Source organism: Herpailurus yagouaroundi, unplaced genomic scaffold (assembly GCF_014898765.1).
Source record: "Herpailurus yagouaroundi ecotype Mexico unplaced genomic scaffold, PumYag 222, whole genome shotgun sequence".
Taxonomy (NCBI): Eukaryota; Metazoa; Chordata; class Mammalia; order Carnivora; family Felidae; genus Herpailurus; species Herpailurus yagouaroundi.
This window is the reverse complement of record NW_024412453.1, coordinates 4,525,025-4,550,734: the sequence shown is the minus strand read 5'-3', so window position 1 is coordinate 4,550,734 and position 25,710 is coordinate 4,525,025. Positions and strand designations below refer to the sequence as shown.

General features: G+C 40.8%; 2 protein-coding genes across 5 annotated transcripts in view; one reads left to right on the top strand and one right to left on the bottom strand.

Moving 5' to 3' along the window:
* TMC5 (transmembrane channel like 5) overlaps positions 1-9,273 on the top strand; it is a 49,409-nt gene extending 40,136 nt beyond the window's left edge. For all 3 annotated transcript variants that reach the window (XM_040458924.1, XM_040458926.1, XM_040458925.1), the window contains 4 exons: positions 1,309-1,387; positions 6,537-6,641; positions 8,193-8,235; positions 8,979-9,273. In XM_040458924.1, the coding sequence (XP_040314858.1) occupies positions 1,309-1,387; positions 6,537-6,641; positions 8,193-8,235; positions 8,979-9,025 (274 nt within the window). In that variant the 3' untranslated portion in view covers positions 9,026-9,273. The remainder of the gene's footprint in view (positions 1-1,308; positions 1,388-6,536; positions 6,642-8,192; positions 8,236-8,978) is intronic.
* Positions 9,274-15,868: 6,595 nt separating this feature from the next.
* GDE1 (glycerophosphodiester phosphodiesterase 1) overlaps positions 15,869-25,710 on the bottom strand; it is a 20,582-nt gene continuing 10,740 nt past the window's right edge. For both annotated transcript variants that reach the window (XM_040458927.1, XM_040458928.1), the window contains exons 3-6: positions 23,025-23,130; positions 20,535-20,627; positions 18,215-18,426; positions 15,869-16,510 (exon numbers count right to left, since the gene is read on the bottom strand). In XM_040458927.1, coding sequence (XP_040314861.1) covers positions 16,363-16,510; positions 18,215-18,426; positions 20,535-20,627; positions 23,025-23,130 — 559 coding nt within the window. In that variant the 3' untranslated portion in view covers positions 15,869-16,362. The remainder of the gene's footprint in view (positions 16,511-18,214; positions 18,427-20,534; positions 20,628-23,024; positions 23,131-25,710) is intronic.

The following is a 25,710-nucleotide window of genomic DNA, read 5'->3' as shown; positions in this document are numbered from 1 at the left end:
TATTTATTTATTTTTGGGACAGAGAGAGACAGAGCATGAACGGGGGAGAGGCAGAGAGAGAGGGAGACACAGAATCGGAAACAGGCTCCAGGCTCCCAGCCATCAGCCCAGAGCCTGACGCGGGGCTCGAACTCACGGACCGCGAGATCGTGACCTGGCTGAAGTCGGCCACTTAACCGACTGCGCCACCCAGGCGCCCCTAAATGATCCTATTTTAAGAAGATACTTTGAGTTTCATATTACCCACTGGGCACATCTTTTTTTCCTTTTATGAAATTTTTGATTCCAAGCCTTTATTATCCAATTTAACTGATATAGTTTCTGGAAGTAAGTATATTCCATATGAGAATTTATGCTATGTTCATTCTGTATTCTTGTGGGAATTTATTTTGTAAACTTAAAATACATGGGAGATTGATTTAGAAGTCTGTGAGATAGTTATATTACAGCCAAGTTTTATTTTACATTTATATTTGGCAATACTTGAATGATTCTTAATCATCATCTCTTCCTGGAATTTAATTTTTGTGTTTTTTTATTAAAAAAAATTTTTGTTAACGTTTATTTATTATTGAGAAACAGAGAGACACAGAGTATGAGTAGGGGAAGGGCCAAGAGATGGAGAGACACAGAATCCAAAGCAGCCTCCAGGCTCTGAGCTGTCAGCACAGAGCCCGACACAGGGCTCGAACTCACAAACTGTGAGATCATGACCTGAGCCGAAGTCAGACGCTTAACCGACTGGGCCACCCAGGCGCCCCTGGAATTTAATTTTTGAAGACAGGTCTGGATGTGGTTATACTACCAATGGAGTGCTCCATATTAAATAGAAAGAAAATAGGGGTGCATGGATGGCTCAGTCGGTTGAACGTCTGGCTCTTGATTTCAGCTCAGGTCATGATCCCAGGGTCGTGGGATGGGGCCGGCATTGGGCTCGGCACGGACATGTGGAGCCTGCTTGGGATTCTCTCTCTCTGCCCCTCCTCCAAGTGTTCTCTCTCTCTCAAAATAAAAACATAAACATAAAAAAAAATACTATTGTCTGGCCCTATGCCCAGAGATGCTAGTTAATTAATCCGAGGACAGGCCATGGAATGAGTCTTTTTTCCATCTTTCATGTGATTCCACGTGCAGCCAGGTTGCTCGGATGTATTGAACCTGTAATTCATCCAGACACAACTTTTCAGGAAAACTGTTGGGACAAAATCCACTTGCAAGAGAATATCTCAGTTCCTTTGAGACCAGTTGGAATTTGGGGCCTGCAAAATATTGGCAAAAGTGTCTGTCATTCTTTCTTTTCTTCTCCAGAATCATCACCTATCTTTACTGGCAGATCACAGAGGGAAGGAAGATTATGATCAGATTGCTCCATGAACAGATTATTAATGTAAGTTCAGTTAGCTCCTCTGGTATCCTCCTCCCACTTTTCTTTTTATATATATATATATATATATTTTTTTTTTTAAGGTTTATTCAGTTTTCAGAGATAGAGAGAGACAAAGCTGTGAGCGGGGGAGGGGCAGAGAGAGAAAGAGGGAGACACAGAATCCGAAGCAGGCTCCAGGCTCTGAGCCATCAGTACAGAGCCCGACGCGGGGCTCGAACTCACAAACCGTGAGATCGTGACCTGAGCCGAAGTTGGACGCTCAACCGACTGAGCCACCCGGGGGGCCCCATCCTCCCACTTTTCTGTAAACATTTTATAATGCAAACTTGCAGTTATACTCCAAAAGAGAATAGTACAACGAACTTACATCTGCCCCCCCACCCAGCACCAACTACCGTCAACATTTGTATACTCTTGGGGGCGCCTGGGTGGCTCAGTCGGTTGAGAGTCTGACTTTTGATTTCAGTTCAGTTCATGATTTCACAGTTTGAGAGATTGAGCCCCACGTTGGGCTTTGCACTGACGGCACAGAGCCTGCTTGGGATTCTCTCTGTCTCTCTCTCCCTCTCTCTGTCCCCCTCCTGCTCATGCACACACTCTCTGTCTCTCAAAAATAAACAAATAAGCTTAAAATTTTTTTTGCATATTCTTATTTTATCTACACTAACCCTTCACTGCAAATATCTGGATTGTTTTAAAGCAAATCCTAGACTTTATATCATTTTATCTGTAAAAATTTCTATGTGTCTGAGAGAGATTAAAAAAAAACATAACCATAATACCCTCATCATACCTAAAAGAAAACTTGATAATTCCTTATTATCGTCTCACATACCATCAAAGGTGAAATTGCCCCATTGGTCCCATGAAGTGTCATTTTACAGTCGAGTTGTTCGAATCAGGGTCTGGGAAAGTGACCCATGTTGCATTTGGTCCATATGTCTGTTGTTTCCTTTAATCTATAATTGTTTACCCCTCCCTTCTTTGCCATTTATCGTTGAAGAAAACAGGTCCTTTGTCTTGTAGTAGTTCTCACATTCTGGATATATCTGATTTGCAGCCTTGTGGTGGTATTTAGTATGCTTCTTTTTATTTCCTGTACCCTGGCATGGAGATTTAAAAACCCGACTAATTGGGGCGCCTGGGTGGCTCAGTCGGTTAAGCGGTCGACTTCGGCTCAGGTCATGATCTCACAGTCCGTGAGTTCGAGCCCCGCGTCGGGCTCTGTGCTGACAGCTCAGAGCCTGGAGCCTGTTTCAGATTCTGTGTCTCCCTCTCTCTGACCCTCCCCTGTTCATGCTCTGTCTCTCCCTGTCTCAAAAATAAATAAAACGTTAAAAAAAAAAAAAAAAAAAACCCGGCTAAATCCATTTCAGTGTTTTAGCCAGAACACTCCATAGATGATGCTATGCACTTCTTATGGTATCCCCTTGAGACATAAAATGTCTACATGTCTCTTTTTGTGTGATGTGAAAAGTGATCAGTGGGTCCATGCTTTGTTAGCCTGACCCATCCATCAGAAAGCTCCCCACTCTCCTTTCACCTGATGGATTTTGCAGCCTTTGAGGAGTATTGCCTAGAAGACCCACTGATTTTGTTAGAAATGACAGAACAGTAGTACTCTAATCCTACAATTTCTTTTGCATTTATTAGCTAGAATTTTTCTATGAAAAAAAGAATTTTTGCTCATCAACTATTTTATTACCTTGAAATAAAGTTTATAGAGGAAAGAGAAATGCATGATTTTTCCCCCTTCATTGACCAGTTTTTGAAATGCTGAGTTGATACCCTAGGGTATTCATTTCCTAAGGCCTGCCATGGCAAATAACCCCGAACTTGGTGGCTTAAAATAACAGAACATTGTTACCTCATAGTTCTGGAGGCCAAAGTCCAAAATCAAGGTGTCAGGAAGTTGGTACCTTCTGGAGCTCTGAGAATCTGTTCCATGCCTCTCCTAGCTTATTCTGGTGGCCACTGGCTAACCTGGCTGTTCCTTGGCTTAGGGCTTCATAACTCCCATTCCTACCTCCATCTTCACAAATTCTTTTTCTCTGTGTGCCTGTTTCTCCTTCTCTTCTAAGGACTTGTCATTGAATTTAGGGTTCATCCTCATTCAGAATGATCTCATCCAACAATCTTTAATTATGTCTGCAAAGACCTTATTTCCAACAAGGCCATATTCGCAGGTCCTGGGGTTGGTTTAACTTGGACAAATATTTTTACAAAGGAGACACTATTCAACCAACTACTCCCTAGCAACCCCAAAATGTGGCCAGTGAGGATTTTTAAATTATCATTATGAATTCATAGATTTAAGTATACTTTGCTTCTTTCAATTGTAATGATTTTTTTATGCTTAAATAGCCTCATTGATTCGTTGCTAATCAAATTCCTTTTGAATTAGTTCCCGGGTTCTTTTGACATGACCCCAGAAAGTCTTCGATAGTTTTCTTGCTCTCTGAAAGGACAAGATGTTCCAGGCTCTTCTTGTTTATTACCTGTCCCAGAACACCAGTCAGACATTTATTCAAGGAGTCCTGGTGAGATGGTATTTAGAGACCACAGTCTGGGAATATGGATGCTCGTTGATACTGGACTTGTTCTCTCTTCTTCTTTTTAAAAAAAATTTTTTTTTTCAACATTTATTTATTTTTGGGACAGAGAGAGACAGAGCATGAACAGGGGAGGGGCAGAGAGAGAGGGAGACACAGAATCAGAAACAGGCTCCAGGCTCTGAGCCATCAGCCCAGAGCCTGACGCGGGGCTCGAACTCACGGACCGCGAGATCGTGACCTGGCTGAAGTCAGATGCTCAACCGACTGCGCCACCCAGGCGCCCCATGTTCTCTCTTCTTCTAAATAGCAACGTAATTGTGACATGAACACTTACATCTAAGAACTTGGGGAAGAAGCAGGATTCCTCAGGGTTCTTTTGTTTTTTAAATGTTTATTTATTTATTTTGAAGGAGTGAAAGAGACTGCGCCAAGTGCATATGTGAGTGAGCAGGAGAGGGACAGACAGAGAGAGGGAGAGAGAGAATCGCACGCAGGCTCCATACCCAATGCAGATGGAGCCTGATTTGGGGCTCAGTCTCATGACCATGAGGTCATGACCTGAGCCAAAATAAAGAGTCCAACGCTTAACCAACTGAGCCATCCAGGTGCCCAAGATTCCTCACGGTTCTAGCTGCTTGAACCTTTGGGTTTCAGATCATTTGAGCTGGTCTTTTAGATGGTGTAAAGAAAGGGCATGGTTTACTTATGATCTCCCCTGCTCGTCTCCAGAAGCATCACCTGTATTTTTCTGATGTAGCACTTTGAATTGTTTTGGGCAAGTCTTATGGAGATCTTACCAGGTGAGAGATTTGTTTCTAAAGCCTTCTATTGTAAGGGCAGTACCAGGTAAACTGGGGAGGAATTTAGATGGCATCATTTCAGGGAGGCACCAGAAGCATCACTGCAGGCCTGCATGCTTGGGAATCTTGTCCAGAGGATGTGCCACAAAGACAGGGACATTGTCTCCAGAGGAACCCAGCCTAAGGGGCTGTGAATAGGCTAATAACAGTCCTTCTCAAAGTGTGATCACCTACATCAGTAACTCTTGGATGCTTATTAAAAATGCAAATTCCAATTACCCTGATCTCCTCTAACCAGTAGTGGCAACAGATAACATTTGTTGAGCACTTACATGATGCCTGACATGTGCTAAATAATGAACAAAAATTCTGACTTAATTTTTATTACTCACACTGGGACATATACATCTTTAATTCCTATTTTAAAATTAAGGATTCTAAGGTTTACAGAGCAAAGTGAGCTGCCCAAAGTCATAGGGCTAGTAAATGGTGGGATTTGAATGGTGCTTTTAACTAAAATGCAGGTTTATCTCCCCGAGTCAAGATGAGTTGGATAAATCCTGAGTTTGCATTTTTGCAGGCTCTCCAGGTAATTCTAATTGGCACGAAAGTATGGAAACAGCTGTTACAGACCAGCAATTTACAAACAGGTTGGCTATATCCAAGACTGCTAGCAGACTTGCTTTAAAAAAAAAAAAAGTTTATTTTTGAGAGAGAGAGAGAGAGCACAAGCAGGGAAGGGGCAGAGAGAGAGAGAGAGAGAGAGAGAGAGAGAGAGACAGACAGACAGACAGAATCTGAAGCGGGCTCCAGGCTCTGAGCTGTCAGCACAGAGCCTGACACAGAGCTCAAACGAACAAACTGTGAGATCGTGACCTGAGGTGAAGTTAGACGCTTAACCAATGTGAGCCACCCAGGCGCCCCTTGCGGAGTTGTTTAAAATGCCATTTCCCAAGGACAGCTCTCCTTTGCAGAATTCCAGTGAATAAAAGTAGAAAGAATGAGGGAAATAGAAAATTATTATGAAGCAAATACCACAGCAATAATTGTTGGATGCTAAATAATAATAATAGCTAATTGCTAAAATCAGTGATTGAAAGTTGAAGGAGAAACAAGGGCGTGAGAAATGGCATTGATCTAGACCGGACAGCCCATCAATGTTGCTTGCTAGCCCACTTCAACACTGGTGGATTATACCGCCCTCTCATCTGCAACAGATTCACAGGGAAGTGAGTCATGCTCCTGGGGAGGACATAGCCCTTTCCTTTGTTCCTCTTCCCAGTTTGGGAGATGTTTATCTGGTCTACTCCATTAACACTGATAACTTTGCCAGGTGAAATATGTTTGATGTCCCTCGATGCAGAGCTATATAAGCTTTGACATTCTCAATGGGAAGACAGGGCCAGCCCAGGCAGTGCTGGGTGCCCAGACAGGGTTCTGAGTTGGAGGGCATGCCGAGAAGGGGCTGCTATACACCATTTGTCCTGGGCCTTCAGACAGTCCTGGGCGTGTAAGTTACTTCTAGCTGCGGGATAGAGAAGGCTGCTGCTTGAGACTGCTGGAATTGCTTTAGTGGAGAATGTGCCAATTCAGGAAGGTATGGGTTAATTTGGCTTTGCTGTGAAATGTTCCTACTCTTTCATCAAGAGAAAACATGGTGGCAGTCTCTATCCTGTGTCTGGAACCCTACCTGCCTAAAAAAAAAAAAAACCAAAAAACAACAACCTTCTTTCCATCATTTGCTCACACCAACCTCCATGTTTTTGTTCTTGTTTTTGCTTTCCTTCTTGGCAGGAGGGCAAAGATAAAATGTTCCTGATAGAAAAGTTGGCCAAGCTGCAGGATATGGAGAAGAGAGCAAACACCAGCTCGTTCACCGTGGAAAGGAGGGATGTAGAGGTGAGAGTGAAGGTCGCCTTTGGATCCCTGTGACACAGACTTGCCTCCTTGGGAAAAGTGCATCAGGAAACTAGAATGACATGGGGCACTTCACTTTTTATGTTTAAACATTTCTCTATTTTTTACTTAACAAATAATACTCATTCGTTCAACCTGTCATGGTGAAGGCCCTCATGGAGTTTGCACGCATATTTTCTATAATCCAATCATACAGAAGTATATCCCACCGAGAAGGAAAATGCCCTCACCCCACCGTGTGAATGATTCAGTGTACATTCTTCCAGATCTTTTCCCCTGGGCATCCACAAACATATATGCATCTGCTAACATTTTCTGTTTATTAGAAAACTGGGGCTTTCCTATACACATAGTATCATAATCCCGTCCCTCATCACTTAGTACTGTATTTCGGACATTGTTTCGGTCTGTACATATATGGACATTTGGGTTGTTTTCAGTTTTTTAAAATACTAAAAACTGTGTAGTGAAATATTTTTGTTTCAATTATTTTTATGTGAGTATTTTTGCCAAAGGGCGTGCACATAATGATGTTAATAGATAATTGCCATATCATGCTCTTAAAAAGATTTTACCAGTTTCATTCCTGTTCTAATTCCAAAGCCCTTGCTGGCATCCTTGGTGTCCTGGAAAATATGAATAAACAGTACACCCATCTTTTTAAAAATATTTATTTGAGGGGCACCTGGGTGGCTCAGTCGGTTAAGCATTCGACTTCGGCTCAGGTCATGATCTTGCAGTTCGTGAGTTCAAGCCCCGCGTTGGGCTCTGTGCTGACAGCTCAGAGCCTGGAGCCTGCTTCAGATTCTGTGTCTTCCTCTGTCTCTGCTTTCCCCCCACTCACACTCTGTCTCTCTCTCCTTCAAAAATAAATAAGCATTAAAAAAAATTTTAAAAAATATTTATTTGAGAGGGAGAGAGAGAGAGCACATGAGCATGGGAGGGGGCAGAGGGAAAGAGAGAGAGAAAAAGCGTAAGCAGGCTCCACACTCAGCATGGAACCTGATGTGGGGCTCGATCCCATGACCCCAGGATTATGACCTGAGCTGAAATCAAGAGCCAGATGCTCAACCGACTGAGCCACCCAGGCACCCCAACCATAAACCCATCTTAATTCAAATGCCACCGATTTAAGAAGTTAGGACCTTGTTGGAAGAGACTGCCAGGCCATTCACTATCTGTGCACATTGATATTGTCAGCACAAGGTAGTTATGGGATCTACAGGCCCTACTGCAAATCTTATGCAGGCAGAGTCTTGATCTGTACCCTGACAGCCCCAGGTCCTAATATATTACCTGGCATATTGTCGATGCTCAGTAAATGTCTGTAAATGAACGGATAAACTAATGGAATTACTGTCCCTAAAAGACCAAACCAAACCTTTTTGCTGTGTCTGTGGCTAAGCCTTGGTCTTCATCTGCCATATCTTAATTTTAAAATGGTGGGGGCTCACAAATCCCACCAACGAGGCAACAGGAGGTGGGCCTGTATTCTTTTCCAGTGATGAGGCCACTGCTTTTCTTCTCTTTCAGCAAACAAGCCCTTTGCATGTCAGGGAACACAATGCTGCTCATGGTGAGTAAGGGCGTTGGCACTGAAGACCTCATTTAACCAAATGATATATCTCAAGGTAGAGGGTCAGAACTGCTCATGTATCAGTTACTCGTTTAATGAAAAGAACCCACCCAAGGTGGCTTCAGCAAAAATCCAAGAATAATTCTTGCTTGAGGTGCGGCCAGAAGCTGGGATGCAATATGTTACCAGAACCTGGTTTCTTTCTGTTCCATTCTTTTCCACGTTAGCTCCTTTCTCAAATAGGTTCTTCCTAACAATTGCAAGACCCTTTGTCAGCCTCTTGTACCTTCTCAGGTTCAAGTCTAGTGGGAAGGAATGAGACACCCAGAATTCTCACTGTGTTTCATTGGATCCAACTGGGTGACATGTGCACCATGAACCAGTTGCTGTGGCCATGAAAATGTGATTTCATTTGCCAGATCAGAGATCTGTAAATAGAGGTGGTACAACCTAACAGACCACGAGGACTGAGAATGGGGAAGAGGGGCTTCCCAAAGAAAACCTGGAGCTGAGGCCAGAGGGGAATGAATACTGGGGAGGAACCAAACAAACCCATTCATCGTTTTGGGATCGCATTTACTGATGGCATCCAAATGATGGACGTTCCAGGGGAGAATTGAAGAAACTTAGCATGAGAAGGCAGGAGGCATGAGAAGCTGTGTGATTTTGAATTTTGTCTAACTTTGGAGATGTGAGGCAGGGCGTATATCTGTGCTAACGACTCTTTTCTGTGTCCAACCCAGACCTGCGATTTAGGCGATCAGTTCGAGAAGAGAATCCAAAGGTGTAATGTTTATTGCGGCAGCCACACACCCGTCAAATGAAAATACCAAGATGGAACAACTTCTTCCATGACCCCTGGGCCTTTTGGAGCTTCCCAGGAGGGAATTTAAATCATTAGCCAGGAGCAGAAACTGACCACAGTGTAAATGCTGAAGTAAATTTGGCCATTTCCTGCTGGTTTTTTATACCTGGATTGCTGATTTCCCAAGATAAAATATTTGGGATTTTAAAATAAAGACTATTGTAACATTTAAACTGGTTCACAAAAACCTGGGAGAGATAGCCTGGGAATTATGCATTTAGTCTTCAAGAGATGTGCATATGAATTATTGGTTCTTAGAAATCTCTGCTCCCAGACCTGACAAAAGTTTGGAAACTGGTGCTCAAATAGTCCAGCCTGAATAAAAATGGGATCCTCAAACAGAAATGTGAAGTTTCTGAATTGGGGAACCTGCATTTGTTGATGGTTTTGAACAAAAACATCCCATGTTACCCAAAGGTAAAATACAACGAGAGGCCTTGTCTACAAACTTTATTGCGTATCAAGTACAGGTCTTTGCGGTTGGACTAGGGTGGGGGTGGGTGTGGACTGGGACTTAGCCCCTGTGACGTTGACACATAAGTCAATATCTAAGTCTTGTTGAATCAAACATGAATCCAGCAGTGATGTGTGGAACATATGTGTGTGTGTGTGTGTGTGTGTGTGTGTGTGTGTGCATACACACACACACGCAGTATATATAGCATTCTTTTTTTAAAAATGTTTATGTTGAGAGAGAAAGGGAGTGCATGAGCAGAGGAAGGGCAGAGAGAGAGAGAGAGAGAGAGAGAGAGAGAGAGAATCCCAAGTGGGTTCTGTATTGTCAGTGCAGAGCCCAGCTCAGGGCTCGATGTTACAAACTGCAAAATCATGACTTGAGCTGAAATCAAGAGTCAGATGCTTAACTTGACTGAGCAACCCAGGCATCCCTAGCAGTCTTTTTTTTTTTAATTTTTTTTAATTTAAGTAATCTCTACACTCCATGTGGGGCTTGAACTCACAACTCCAAGATCAAGAATGGCATGCTCTTCTGACTGAGCCAGCAAGATGCCCCAATATATGGCATTTTTTTGCAGATTTGCCAAATGATTGACAAGGCATGTGACGGTACTTAGAACTGAAGCATCCAGCAGAAAGGTGCAATTTACCAAATTACTCAGGGGAGACATCCCCTCTTGAGTAATCACTACTGTGAAATCTAATTGGAACTGAATTTTGCAAACATTTAACATACATTTGAAACACAAGCATCCAATCAGTGCTCAGTCACTGATTCACTTTTTCATTCACTTATTTATTCGTTAATTCATTTCATCAACAAAATTTCATCAACTGAGTTAAAATTTTTTGGTATCATCCCTGCTAGCAGTTGGTGGCAGTATTCATTCATTCATTCATTCATTCATTCATTCAACAAATATGTGCCAAGTGGTTATAAATAAGATGTTGAGCAAGTCAAGACACACTCTGCCCTCTTGTGCTTCATTTCTAGCAGATTAATTTAGACAATTCAATTACTATTGAACAGAAATTAAATGTAATTGTGACAGGTGCTGTGAAGGAGAAGCCCAGGACACTATGGGAGACTTATCTGTGGGGTTAGTGAAGGCAGCCCATTGAACTGATGTTTGAAGTAATTTTTTTTCCCTCTCAGTGTCATCTTAAAGCTGTTTTGTGCTTCTTTGGCTTCTGCATTGAAATATGGACTCGCTCCGAGAGCAACATTTTTGCTCACTTACCATATTCTAAGAGCCTCTATCTGGAATGCCTTTCCATGAACCTCCATTGCTTGTGTTAACTCCTGTTTCTACTGGAGGTATAAACAAAGGAGAAAGATCTACTCTGTAGGTTTCACATGCATTCGGATATGAGGATGCTTTTAAAACTTGGGCTTGGGCCTGGGTGGTTCAGTCAGTTAAGCATCTGACTTTAGTTCCGGTCATGATCTCATGTTTTCATGAGTTCAAGCCCCATATGCGCTGACAGCACAGAGCCTGCTTGGGATTCTCTCTCTTCCTCTCTCTCCCTCTGCCACTCCCCCACTCAACTGTCTCTCAAAATAAATAAATAAACTAAAAAAACACCCCCAAAACAAAAAACTTGGGCTTGAGATAGGGGATGTATTGGCCTGCCAAGTGTTGCCATAACCAAATACCACAGACTGGCTAGCTTAAACAACACAAATGCATTTTTCCACAGTTCTGGAGGCTGGAAGTCCAAGGTCATGGTCCTTGTCAGGGTCCACAGTTTTGGTTTCATTCTGACGCCTCCTTGGCTTGCAGATGGTCACCTTCTCACTGTGTCCTCACCTGGTCTTTGCTCTGTATGTACCTTTACGTGTCCAAATTTCCTCTACTTGATAAGGACACCGGGCAGATATGATTAGGCCCCACCCTAATGGCTGTAATATAACTCACCTAATTAAAGGCCATATATCCAAATATGGTTACATTATGAGGTTTCGGGGGTTCAGATTTCCAGCATATGAATTTTGGGTCAATACAGTTCAGCCCTATAATAGAGGCCAACTCTCCTCCAGTCCTCTCAGGGCCTCCCGTTAGGCTTCCGGGTCAATGCTGGCTATGCTCAGAATCATCGGGGGGAGCTGATCGACAACAGCCAGGCCCAGGCCCCAGTCTAGACCAACTAAATCAGGCTCCTGCACTTTTTCTTTAGAGCTCCCCAGATGGTCTCGGTGGAAAGCCAGGCTGAGATCCGAGCCAGAATCTAGAGAACCTTATCCATGGTTTCGCTTTTCGAAGTTTGAGTGATCCACAGTCAACTGCAGTCAGGAAGCAGATGACCCTCCTTGTGACCTTGTCAGGAGGTCAGAAGCAGCCTAGCGCTAGGTCACAATGCCTACGTCACTCGTCCCACTTCATCTTGTCACGTAGGCATTTTATCATCTCACGTCGTCACAAGAAGGTGAGTATGGGACAATATTTTGAGAGAGATTACATTCCCATAACGTGTATTACAGTATATTATTGTTGTGAATCTCTTAGTGTGCTTGACTTCTAAAGTAAGCTTTGTCACAGGTGTGTATGATAGGAAAAACATGATCTGTATAAGGTTCAGTACTATTCATGGTTTCAGGTGTCTGCCTGGGGATAAGGGACCACTGCTGTAGTTCTTCCCAAACTTGCCTGACCATAAAAGGCATCAGAGCGTGCCAATGGGGAGCATCAGAATACTCAGGGAATATTCCCCATCCTCCTCTTCAACTCTAATTTTTAATTAGTCCAAAATGATAAAAGGAACATATGCTTTCCAACAGTTACTTGAAAGCCGGATCACCCCTATAGTTTTAAGTATAAAAAATAGGTACCCGCTCTGAAATTTCTGCAGGATCAGATCCTTTATGTGGCTGCGGTGAATGGCTCAGTTCATTTTTGAGGCAATGAGATGATTTTGTGTGAAGTTCAATTACAAAAGGAGTGACTAATAATACTGATAATACGTTTTTATAATCTTTGAATTGAGGTCAGGTGGCAAGAAGTCAGCTCACTAATAATATGGATTGTCTCAGTACGGTAGCACTTCACAAATACCTTCCTAAATTCTCAAAATTGGAACTTCTCAGAACATTTACATATCTGATCCACCATGAGATAGCATGAGATGGAGGAGCTCAGGTGTGGAGCAAGGGGGCCCCTCTGCTTGGCTCCTTACTGCACCTGTCCCATACAAGTAATGCCTTATACCTGTGTAGATCGTTCTTCACCTTAACCACCTGGGCTCTTGATACGAAGCAGTTTCTAATTTGTGAGTTCAGTGATCGGGGCTGAGACTCTGCATTTCTGTCTAGAGCTCCCGGGTCTGAGCACCACACCCTGAGTAGTTTGGTGTTTGAGTGCCTCCACATTTTTTTGTATGCTACACTGTTCACACATTTTTCAAATCACTTCCATATTTTCCCCTTCATTTGAACCTCATAACACTATTGCTATGAGACAATTGGTGCAAATATGGTCTCCATTTGACAGATGAAAAGTTGGGCACACCTAGGTTAAGTGATTTGTCCGTCTCATAGCTAGTTAGTGGTAGGATTGAGGACTTTTGGATTTTTCTCTGGCTCAGGTGTTCTCAGACTTGAGCAAGTAACAGAACCACCTGGAGGACTTGCTGAAACAGAGCCAGCCCAGAGTTTCAGCTTCAGTAGTTCTGGGATGGGCTTTGAGATTTGCATTTCTAACAAGGTCCTCCTTAGGCTGATACTAAATACAGGTCTCAAAGGACAGCGTCCTTTGAGGACCATTGTGCCTAGCTGATATCCGACCTCTTTGTAATACTTGGTAATACGGTAATACTCTGCTGATCAGATTGTGAGATTTTAGGCATAATTTAGCTTGATAAGAGAACATACAAGGTTATCAACCCTTAGTAGTTTTGATTAAAGAAACCAAATAACCTTGTACTGTGGTAACCATCACTCCATGCTAAAGGTTTGCCTGCATGTTTGCAACTTAATTCATACCCTCATTTGTCCTGAGAGCTATGGTTTATTGTCCCATTGAAGGACTATTCCCACTGTAGGAAATGGTAGGTATAATTTTATTTAGAAATTTGAATCTAATAAAAATAGAGTATTTGTTTTGGTGAAATTCTTATCAAAACAGGATTGCAGACACTGATCTCCAAATAAGAAAACGAGCATTGTTAAATTAGCAGTGGATTTCTTAAGTCTTTGGAGGTAGTCTTTCCATATTACCTGTCTGGGGCAGCCTGAGGACAGAGGGGCAGTTGAATGAACAGCGGAGGATGTAATTTTCATTTGTATTGACTTTCTTGGAAAGAATGCCATCTATCGTGACTTTAGATGACCCCTGATCTGCTGAATTCTGAATCATTTATCTACAACTCCCACTGCACACTAGGTCTGCACCTCCAGTTTCCTCAAGAAGTTTCCACTTGGCTATCCCATAATTCATAATTCATTCCTCCAACAGACACTTACTGAGCATCCATTATGTGACAGGCACCATTATAGGGTTGGGAATGATTGTTCCTCATTAGGGAGTCCTTGCTATGGGCTGGACATGAGGATAGGCAGAGGTATGAAGTGTGAGCTCTGGAACTATATCACCAGGACCAAATCCTTACACTATTACTGTTGTGTGACTTTGGGCAAGTTACTTAACTTCCCTGTGCTTTGGTCTCCTTCACTATAATGTGGGATTGTGATGGTAGCAACCTTGTGGTGTTGCAGAGCAAACACATGGAAAGCATTTCAAACAGTGTCTAGTGTATGTTAGGGAGTCCGTAAATGTTAGTTATTTAACAAACCTTTTACATGCACCCTGTCATTTAATCAGCCACTCCCTAGGGTGGTACCAATACTGCCCCTATCGTACAAATGAATCAAATAACTTGCCCAAGGTCATGTATTAGGTTGCTAAACATAAAATTGGATTTAGTTTTCTCTGATCCCAAATACTATGTTTTTAAGCCCTATCCTAAGCCATCCAAGTGCTTAAGAGTAGTACTAACACTTTCTTTCTTCATCCAAATTCTCCAATCTTCAAGGACCTTAGCACTGGATCTAAATCCTTAATTGGGCCCGAGTCAAGGGCAAAATGGATTTGGGACAAAGGTCAAGAGGCTCTCAAGAAGTCTTCCCACAACAGAAGGGAGGTTAATGCTGTGCTGCCTCCAAGAGAATTCCTCCCTTGTCGGTTGCTGTGCAGTCTGTTTGCCAAAGTGGGGATTCAGTCTGCAGACGTTTTCTTTGGTCACCTCCTCCTCTTGACATTCTAGTCATGATGTGACATGAAAGGACATGCAGTTATTTGTTCCATTCATTGGATAAATCTTTGTCCTGTTGTTGATCTTTAGATTCGAGAAAATGTCTTTGTAAATATTGATGAAAACATCCCCAGCCCCATCTATCATGCTCTTGCCAACACCAACCGAAGCAAAACTCGGTGTGCTTCTCTCTGCCATCTAGCTGTGCGGACTGGTGGTCTGGCTGCTGTGAGTGTGAGGCTGGTGACCCACTGGGGCTCAGGAGGAAGTCATGACTAAGCTCAGGGCCTGTGGTCAAGACTGCAGATGGGGCTGGAAGGTGGGAATACGCAGCTATGGGAGACAGATGACTTTGCAATTTTTTAAAGACTCCATATCGTCTTAAATATTGCCACTTAAGTTCACAGTTAAGACCACTAGAAGCTTACGTGGAGGAGCACAGAGCTGGGAATGAAGGGCTCTACATTGTAAAGGCAGACAGGGCAAATGGTTAAGAGCAGGGCCTCTGGAGTTAGATTCACTTGGATTTGAATCTCAACTGCACTGAAGACTTGGACAGCTTGGGTAGGTGACTTTAAGTTTGCATTGCCTTGGTTTCCTCATCCATAAAAGGAAAATACCCCTGTACGATTCTTCTGGGTTTTGAGATAGGCACATTAAACCATTAAAAAGTTTGTGGCAAATAGTTAAAAAATTTTAGTTTTAGGAGATCAGGCTCTGCTATGTCACCAGCTGGGTCATTTCTAAGGAAGACCTTTTCCTTCTACAGGTTTGAGTTTTCTCATTTGCCAAATGAGGGTAAGTCTAGATGTTCTTAGATGGTTCTTGCAGTTCTAGTGTCATGTTGTACAACAGCCCGAACGAGTGTAACTCAGCCCCCTAGTGGCTCATAGCTCTTATTTCAAGATACCATAAACAATCCCTCGGACTGGTATCAAGACTTACCTACGGTTTTCTTTGCTTCGCAATTAAGGCTCACCAGGGGCTGGTGCATCTGGTCACTGGATTGCAGAGAGCGGCTTCCCTGAATTCCTAATGTCTTAGGACATTATGCTTGGTACACAGTTTTCCCTTAGTGCTCCTTTTAATGATTTTATTAGTATGGTCACAAGTTTGCTGTCTATAGTACATTGATAATGTAGCTGAATACAAATATTTTAAATAAGTAAATTACATAAGTGTGTCAAGTTTTAAAATGTCAACTTTTGAGTGATCATGCATTTCCCATGCATTTGCATCTGCAACCCCAAACTGCACAACTCAATCTGTGCTTATCCTCACTGGGTTTCGGTGTACCCATCAGCTAGGGCAGGAACTGTTGTCCCTTTTTTGCAGACCCAGATTTTCAAGAGCAACAGTGTTGAACTCAGGCATTCCATGGAACAAGGTGGCAAAACCAGGTTTTGCTTTGGTTCAGGTAAAAATGCAAATACCGACTATTGCTTGTATGAGCCACCTGATCCCCCAGGGCTTGGGCTAGCACAAAGGGTATTTTGATATCCCTGCTTAAGGCCAGCAGGCAGTTTCTGTACCCCGGATTTCCTCCCTGGGGGAAAATTCTAGAACTGAGATGCACAGTCTTCCAACATGCTGTCAGTGATATAACTGGAACCAAGATGCGATTCGTAGTAACTTTTTTCATCAAAGGTATTAACAGTCCAAGCAACAACCTGAATGCCTTTAGCTGACCACTTCTTCAGGTAGTCCCTGGAGAAAGAGGACAAACCAATCCTGTCAGAACAAGGACCAACTGTTCCTGGTATTCACTGAGTACTAACAGTGCCCAAAAAGAGCCTCGTAACTGGTCTCTGTGTGCAATCAGAGGAAGTGTTTCAAAACCCAGCACCAGAACCTCCTCCACGTTGTTCCAGCTTACACTTCAGTGACTTACTAAAGACACCCTACACCAAAATAGAAGTCATACTGGAGGCCATACTGGCTTGCCCCCACCCATCTCCTTGGCCTCATCTTACACCACGCTCCCCCTTTCCTTTTGGTGTCGCAGAATAATGGATTTTCTTTCAAGTCCTTGAAAGAACCAGGCTCCTTCCTGCTGTAGCACGTTTTTGCATGTGTTTTCCCCTGTGACTTGGATCTCCACACTCCCATTCCTACTCACCCTTTTTGTTTTTAAAATGTGTATTTATTTATTTGAAGAGAGAGAGGGGGGCAGAGAGAGAAGGAGAGAGAATCCCAAGCAGGCTCTGTGCTGTCGGTGCAGAGCCCGATGTGGGGCTCGATTTCGTAGACTGTGAGGGCATGACCTGGCCAAAACCAAGGGTCGGACACTTAATGGACTGAGCCACCCAGGCGCCCTCTACTCACCCTTCTGATCTTAGCTTAGTTTTCACCTCCCTGGGGGATGTTTTCCCATGATTAGGTCAAATTACACAGTAAATGGACACTGTTCTCTCCTACATAGCGTTTATCTTAATTGTAATTTTATATTTATTGTATTTGATTTGATTAGCAACTTCTCTTTTACTTGACTATAAACTCCATGAAGGCACACCATGGCTTTCTTTACCACAGCATCTTCAGCTTCTTAGTAATACCTTGCAAATCTGTAGGCCTACATCAAATATTGACTGACTTGAATGCACACATACCTGAAATAACCCAAAACTAACAACTCTAATCAGCTGAAATACACAGCTATAAAATTACCACAATAAAGGTCAGAGACTGCTAGTAGGTTAAGGAATGGAAAGTTTTCTGGGAAGCAATGGAGCAGAGCCTATAATGTAGAACAGAGCAGGAAGAAAAGTGGGAGGGGTAAGGTAGGTGCTCACAGGATGTCTTCACTGGGGCTCTGCCCTGCATCTGTGTTGCTTTTCAAAGGGAGCCAATCACAAGGACTTATAATCTATCTCTCATCATAGTTTGGCAGGTTTATTTTTTATTAGGTTTTTCTTTAAAACTAAAAACTGAGAATATTTCATCAACTTATTTTGGCAACAGTGAAGTATGTCTGAACTCTTCCCACCTAAGAAGCCAGTGGCATTCCAACTTAATAAAGCTATGGTGGGCGGGAGCCTGGGTGGCTCAGTGGGTTAAGTGTCCAACTCTTGATTTAGGCTCAGGTCATGATCCCAGGGTCATGGGATCGAGCCCTGAATAAGGCTCTGCACTGTGTGGAACCTGCTTAAGATTCCTCCCCTCCCCTCCCCTCCCCTCCCCTCTCCTCCCCTCTCTGTCTCTGTCTCTCCCCTTCCCTCCCTTCCTCTGCCCCTCCGCCCTGCACACCCCCTCTCTCTAAAAAAATAAAATAAAAAAATAAATATAAAGGCATGGCGAGATTTGGTGGGTGAAACCCAATTCAGGCTGTCCACTGTTAATCCTTCCTTTCCAAGAAGAGCATTCCAGGAAATCTGTCAGAAGAAGATTAAAAAAAAAAAACTTTCAACTTACGGGGATACAAAATCCTTTTGTATGAGGAAAGCTGAAATTCCACACAGGTACCACAAGATATTATGCATGCTCCAATCGAGCAAAATGTCCATTACCACAAACATGGACTGTTTCCAGTAAGTATCATAGCGTGGTTTCCCATCTCCTGTATGGCTAAGGCTCCAAGGTCTATGAGTTAAAGCTGTCACTACATTCTGATCTGTTTGTCTCATCTGAAAAGGAATTTTGGAAAGTAAAATAAGTATCATATCTAAAATCTAATACCTCTCATTTTTCTTTGGATTTAGCCAATCTACTCTTTCTGATGAGGTGGCCATAACGGCCCCCATGTCTACTAAATAGATATAAACCTTTTGAGTAAATAATGTAAGGGATGTAAAGCATTTACTATACAGTATAAATAAGAACACTTCCTTCACAATCTCTACCTTTAAAATGAGTAAATTACAATCTCAGGGTCAAATTTTCATGTCACAAGAATTAACTTTCCGTTGGTTATCAATTTAAATTCTGGCCAGAGATAAGTAATTAGAACTTAGTGAGGATAGAACCATGATCATTTCCAGATGAGTTGGTTAGCTTTTGATTCTTTCTAGAGAAAATGGCTGAGAGAGTTGTGGGGGTGGGGAAGTGGGGTGAGAAGGAAGTGAGAAGGGAGAACAGAGAGAGAAGTAGGGGTGGGGGTTGGGGATGGACAAGGAGAAACGGGGAGATGCGGATGTAATTCTTTCTGTCTGTGTTCTGTGCTCCTCTGGACAAGGTAGCTTACATTGTGAAGTCCTCTGTGGTCAAGTAAGATTGGTAAACACTGACCCAAATGTCTGAAAGCCCCATGACGCTATTCATCTCAATGATAGTTTGTATCTGGATAGGTTCCACTCTTCCTGTAAAACTTTAAATGCATGCTCTGTTGGTCACTGTGAACAAGGCTACAGAACCAACTCAGTATCTTGGAAACTGGTAAGTGAAGTTAAGGATTAAGCATTTAATTGCCAATTGCATAACTAAATAGTAGATGAGAATTTTTATAGAAGTATTCTAGCTAATATGTGAAGAAGTGATAGACTAAAATAATAAGATTTTGCCAGTAAATTGAGAGCTGGCTGCTGGCATCAATAGCAGCTGTAAACAACAACAAAAGAGTCAATCAGATTATTTTGTGCCTCCTGATGAAAAAACTACCCTCACCTTTGAGATTATCTTGCCAAGAATAATTGAACCTCCACTGATCAAGTCTTTTGCTCTCTACCAATTTACAGGAAATATATACGGGGGGGAATGTGTTTAACTGTATCATGGCGTAAGGAGCAAAATCTGGACTTGGGTAAACTCTACAAAACAACCTGGATTCTTCAATAAATACATGCAGGGAAAAGGAGAACTTACAGGTTCTAAGATTTTATATTACAGAATGTAGTCTTTATTTGGGTCCTGATTCAAATTAACAATTATAAACAACAAAAGCCATTTATAATATTTTTTAAGACAAATGAAAAATGATATATTCACTAGATATTTCCTGATCTTAAAGGATAAATGGTTTTAGATAGGATAATGGTTGTATTGTGGCTGTATTTTTTAAAAAGGGGAATAACTTTTTAAAGATATGTAATGCAATTTTTATGGGTGAAATGATGTGTGGAATTTACTTCAAAATAATGCTGGGGTACATAAACGGGGGTATGGATGAAACAAGCTGGGTCAAGGTTAAAGGGGGGCTTGTTATACTACCATCTACTTTTGTGCATATTTTAAATTCTCCATCATTAAGAGTTTTTTTAAAAGTTTAGGGGCGCCTGGGTGGCGCAGTCGGTTAAGCGTCTGACATCAGCCAGGTCACGATCTCGCGGTCCGGGAGTTCGAGCCCCGAGTCGGGCTCTGGGCTGATGGCTCAGAGGCTGGAGCCTGTTTCCGATTCTGTGTCTCCCTCTCTCTCTGCCCCTCCCCCGTTCAGGCTCTGTCTCTCTCTGTCCCAAAAATAAATAAACGTTGAAAAAAAAATTTTTTTTTAAATAAAAGTTTATTCTGCTGTTACTTAGCGAGATGAAGAGGTACATAACTCCTTGTTCTGAGAGCGCTTACTAAAGTAATCTGAATGAGCCTATGAACAACATAAAAGAAGGAACTTAAAGAGGAATCATGGTGTCTTAAAATAGGGCAGGAGTTCGTTCCCCTTTCTGAATTTCTCTTGTTGAAAGAGGAGTTTCTTAACTGAAATTCAGTTCAATTTCACAGGCATCTAGCTTATGCTTACTTGGGCCACTTCTATGATCACCATCAACTAACATAGTATTATGTACAATAAAAATTCTGAATTTACCTTATAGATGACTTCTGGCAAGAAAGAGCAGACGATACTATTATTGTATAGTTGAGGAAACTCCATATATATTTTCTTTAGAGCATCAGTAGCCTGTAAAGCAGAGAAATTCATGTATTTTAAATTTACTTAAATGCAAGAGTCTCAGCTAATAACTATTACCTATGAAATACAACCCTACTGAATAAATTAGAACTTTACTAATACATGGGGATGTTGAAAGGAGTATGGGTAGACTCCATTATCCATTGGGAAACATCTTAAACTCACACCAACAGCAGACAGAGGGGAAACTGAGGTCCTGCTGCTTTACTATTTGTTGAGAAGCTCACCCCTTTGGTCATGCTTTTGGAAGGTATGGCAGTGGGTGCTGAAAGCAAAATTTTAAACCTTTCCCTTATAACCTGGTTTAGGCACTAGGAAGAGTCCTTTTATACCCATAACTCTATCATCCTCTGCCTTTCCTAGCCTAAGCATGAGCCAACCAGCCTGGGAACTACTAAGAGTACATTTGCTCAGTCCAGGGGACTGAGAGGAAATGGCATTCATCACCAACATGGAGGCAGAAACAATGGGACAAGGAAGGAACTGGGAAGAGCTGAAAGTCTTCCAATTCTTCCCAAGATGAGCAGAAGTTTCTTTTTGTAGTTGCCAGATGAGTAAATGAAGAAGAAATGATGGAGCTAAAACACTCATACTTTGTAACCTCTAGTGAATTAATAGATTTGGCCACTGGCATCAATAGCAACTAACAACAGAGGTGACTAGGTGGAGTGTAATGTTGCTGTATCATAATTCTTGAAATACCACTAAGTTCTGGAAAGTCACACATACCTATAACTAAATATAAGTAATAAAATGCATTCCAGAAAAGAAAAAAGAACATAGAAACTATTCATGTCATGTTTCCCCTTCACTAATGTGACAGAGTGTGAGTTATCCAAAGTTTTCTTGTTGTCTGAACTAATGTATGCTTTATGTGTGACGCTTCAACATTTATTTAATTCTCATAACAACCCTATGTAGTTGTTTCTTTTATTATTCCCATTTTATCCATGAGGAAACTGAAGCATATCAAGGTTAAGGTTACATTTTAGTAAGTGACAGAGTTGAATCATGGTCTATTGGACTCCAAAGCCCATAATCTTGGCTCCTGGGCTCTACTATCTCTAACTTACTACACCTGTTCCTTTACACTCCCGTTTTGTGAATTAGATCACTATGTTCTATCCATTGTTGCCAAACCACCTGTGAGCACCAAATCTCAAATAGCTGAATTTAAAAAATATATATTTTCTTCTCCCCCCCCCCCTTATTTTAAGAGAATAAGCATGAAGGTCAGTACACCGTGGGTGAAATGTAGGACCTATCAGGGATCCCAATGTGGGCAATATCATCAACAAAACCTGAGGTGCTCATTAAAAATACATGTTCCTTGACCCACGACCCCAGACATTTTCAGAATTTCTTCTCTAGGTGATATGGCCCAGCAATTAGTATTTTTAATAGGTATTCTTGGTGATTCAGATGTGGGCTGACTGGGACACTTACATGCATACAACTACCAGTAACATAATAATAAATGAGCCAGAGCACCATTTTCCTTTCTTCAAAAATCAGAGTCTACTGTGCTACAGTAAGGATATATACTTGGGCTCTTATTTCTGGTTTCAATGTTTCAACTATAGGCTGAAATAAAAAAAAAAAAAAAATGACATCATCAGAATGGTGGCCATTACTGATTATAGCTTTCAAGGGAGGAAAATACCTGTAAGTTGTCCAAATGCAGAAAAAAAGCATTTGTATTTGAAAAGCTGGTTGTAAGTGAACAAAGGTAATCTAAGTCATATTTTCCCATTGATTTTCCATTGCAAAAATATATTTTTATGAATAAAAGTATATGTTATACAAGCAAAATTTACTTAGGAATGTCATACATATTTGAAGAAATTATAATAATTTTATCATAAAAGTTCATCTACTCAAATCATACAATAACAAAACTATACATAAGAACAGAAATCATACAAGAAGGATAACTCTAAGATAAATATCCTATTAGCTATCAGAAACTTTATGTATAGGAGTTCTCTTGAAATTCAGTTGAGAGTTATCCATCTAAAACCATTAACTTATCAGCCAGATGCAACTGGTCTTGTGTCTGACTCCTGAATTCTTTCTTACGAGATTAGCCGAATGGTTTGTTCACGAAGTGCCTCTTTATGGTTTATCTTTTGTAAATGCTTTATGCAAGGAAGAGAAACCTATTTTGTGTTAGTTGTAGAATATCGGAGTTGTTAAAAGGTTCCATCAAACGTTAAAAGTTCCATAATTTACTATTTCCCTAAAGATGTGGAGCTGTGCATTGCAAACTTCCAATAAGCAAATATAATTTATAAAAATAACGTAAGAAAGATAAGTAACAAAATATATAGTTAATTTTGGAAGTGACTAGCGATTAAATTGTGAAGTCTATGGTATAAACTGTACCATATTTGCATGGCCCTTGACATCAAAGAAGATTGTGAGGTTATAGTTTAGGCACTCTGCAACAGCTTCTCTCAGGGTAGGGATCTTTTCATCAGGGAAATCATTCCTATAAGAGAGGGAAAAGGAATAGTGTATTGCAGGAAAAAGACAAAGATAAAAGTTTAGTGAAACAGACATTTGACAAATGTGTCCCAACCAACAGGACAGTGTGTTTTCCCTGACTTCCTTTCTTTAACCATACCTAAGTCTAAGGATACTTGGCTTTAAGTCCTTAAACCAGATTAGATATTCTTGACCAAAGAACAGCAACAAGAACAAAAATCATTTAATTTTTATGAAATTACTAGTTTATGATAGAATTAGTAACTCTACTCACTGAAGGGCAGAATATAATGCCACCTCTGGAGAACCTGAAACTTAAATTTAAGACTGTAATTGCCCTAATAGAACCTTATGCAGGAGAAATTCCCAAGAATATATAAATCTGTTCACTGTATTGTACACTTATGTGCAACTGTTTAAAATAATCTTCTATATATAATTTTCTGATAAAAGAAAGTTAAGTGCCTGATATGTAAGAAATCTGCTTTTCTCAGATAATGAAATTTCATTCTGCACGATTTAACTTATGTTTATTCGACCGTATCATTTCAACTGTAGTATCTTGGCTAAAAAAAAAAAAAAAGATAATTTAAAGAGCATAGGCAATTCTGCCAGCCATTCTACTCAATGCCTATTCCATGGGAGTGAGAGAAGAGACATGAATTTGCTATTCCTTTGGCCAGTCTTAGTTTCCACGCCCCTTCTCACGATGAGCCTCTCACAGCATTGAGGATAGTTCTAGAGAAAATACCTATTTTTCCTACAACATGGTCCCTAAACACAAGCCTATTACTTCATTTGGTGTTCAAACAAAGAAAATGCAACAAGTTCCAACCGTAGGATAGACTGGCTGAGTTAAAGACATTGAAATGATATACTGACTCCAAGCGCGTACCTTTTTCCCCCTGAAGTTCGAAAGGTGTTTCATTAGTTCTTAGTGTCTGTTTTTCGTTACAGATTAGAAAAAAAAAAACCCCAAAACAAAAAAACAACAACTATGTACAGTGATGTAGTGTAATACAGTAACGGGGGATGATTACCCAGAGGATATTTCTCATTTGATTTTCCTTCTCTGTCTAGAGGTTTTTTGTGAGTTAAAATTTTTTCACATATTCCTTTCTTTAGAACGCACTGGAGTATAAGGAAAAGTGAATGTTTTTTAGGCAAGTTAACGAATGAATAGTTTTCTACACATGTTCTGTTGTAGTTCCATTAAATGAAAGCACTAAAACAAATTAATATATTATTTAATGTGTATATTAATACAGTCAAGCCTATTAACATACAGAAAGTCAATTAGCAAATCAAGACTTAGAGCAATGCCTTAAAGGGGATTGTAAAACTTTTCTAAGGTTCCTCCCTGCCTTCCCCTCCCCCTCTGCCAAATCATTCAACTTCTCTAACTTGGAAAGTTTACAGAATTATGGAATATGATCATGAAGAATTTAGCCACTGGTCTTTTTTTTTTTTTTACTAAACTTGTCGCCCTACATTTAGCCCCTTGTAATTATAGACATTCTCTAGAATCCAGAATTTGGATTTTATTTAAGGGTAGCAGCTTACATGATAGACTACAACATTTTCAAACAGTGGTTTCTCTCCTCTATGGATTTCCAGAATCATTACAGGTAATTTTTGATGACTCTGGCTGAAAGTTTATCAATTTTGTTTATCTTTTCAAAGAATCCTCTTTTGGTTTCATCGATCTTTTCTATTTGTTTTTTTGGTCTCTAGTTCATTTGTTTCTGCTCTGATGTTTATTATTTCCTTCCTTCTACTCACCTTGAGCTTTGTTTGTTCTTCTTTTGCTAGTTCCTTTAAGTGTAAGGCTTGATTGTTTGATATTTTTCTTTTTCTTGAGATAGACCTGTATTGCTATAAATTTCCCTCTTAGAACTGCTTTTATTGTGTCCCAAAGATTTTGGACTGTTGTGTTTTCATCTGTCTCCATATATTTTTAAATTTCTTCCTTGATTTCTTTGTTGACTCATGAGTTGTTCAGTAGCATGTCATTTAGCCTCTACATGTCTGTGTATTTCCCAATTTTTTCTTGTGACTGATTTCTAGTTTTATACCATTATGGTCAGAAAAGATGCATGATATGAATTCTTAAATGCATGATATGATCTTCTTAAATTTACCGAGGCTTGTTTTGTGGTCTAACGCGTGATCTATCCTAGAGAAGGCTCCATGGGCACTTGAAAGAATGTATATTCTGTTGTTTTGGATGTTATGTTCTGCATGTATCTGTTATATCCATCTGACCTAACGTGTTGTTCAAAGACTGTTTCCTTGTTGATTTTCTGCCTGGATGATCTATCCACAATATCATACCTCCTTAAAGGATTTTAAAGGTGATGATGACCCTAAGCATTTTTTCCTTTAATTGTTGACTTTGAAGCCAACATCTTATTAGCTGCAATGTCATTGCAGTATTAAAACCTGCCTTTCTCTTGCATATAGCAGAACAATGAAATAAAGAGCAATTCCAGAGCCTGCACTTAGAACTTTCAACCATTAACAATATTCTTTCTTGATTAAGGTATAATTTCCTTTGTTTGACTTTTCTTTTTTTTTTTTTTTT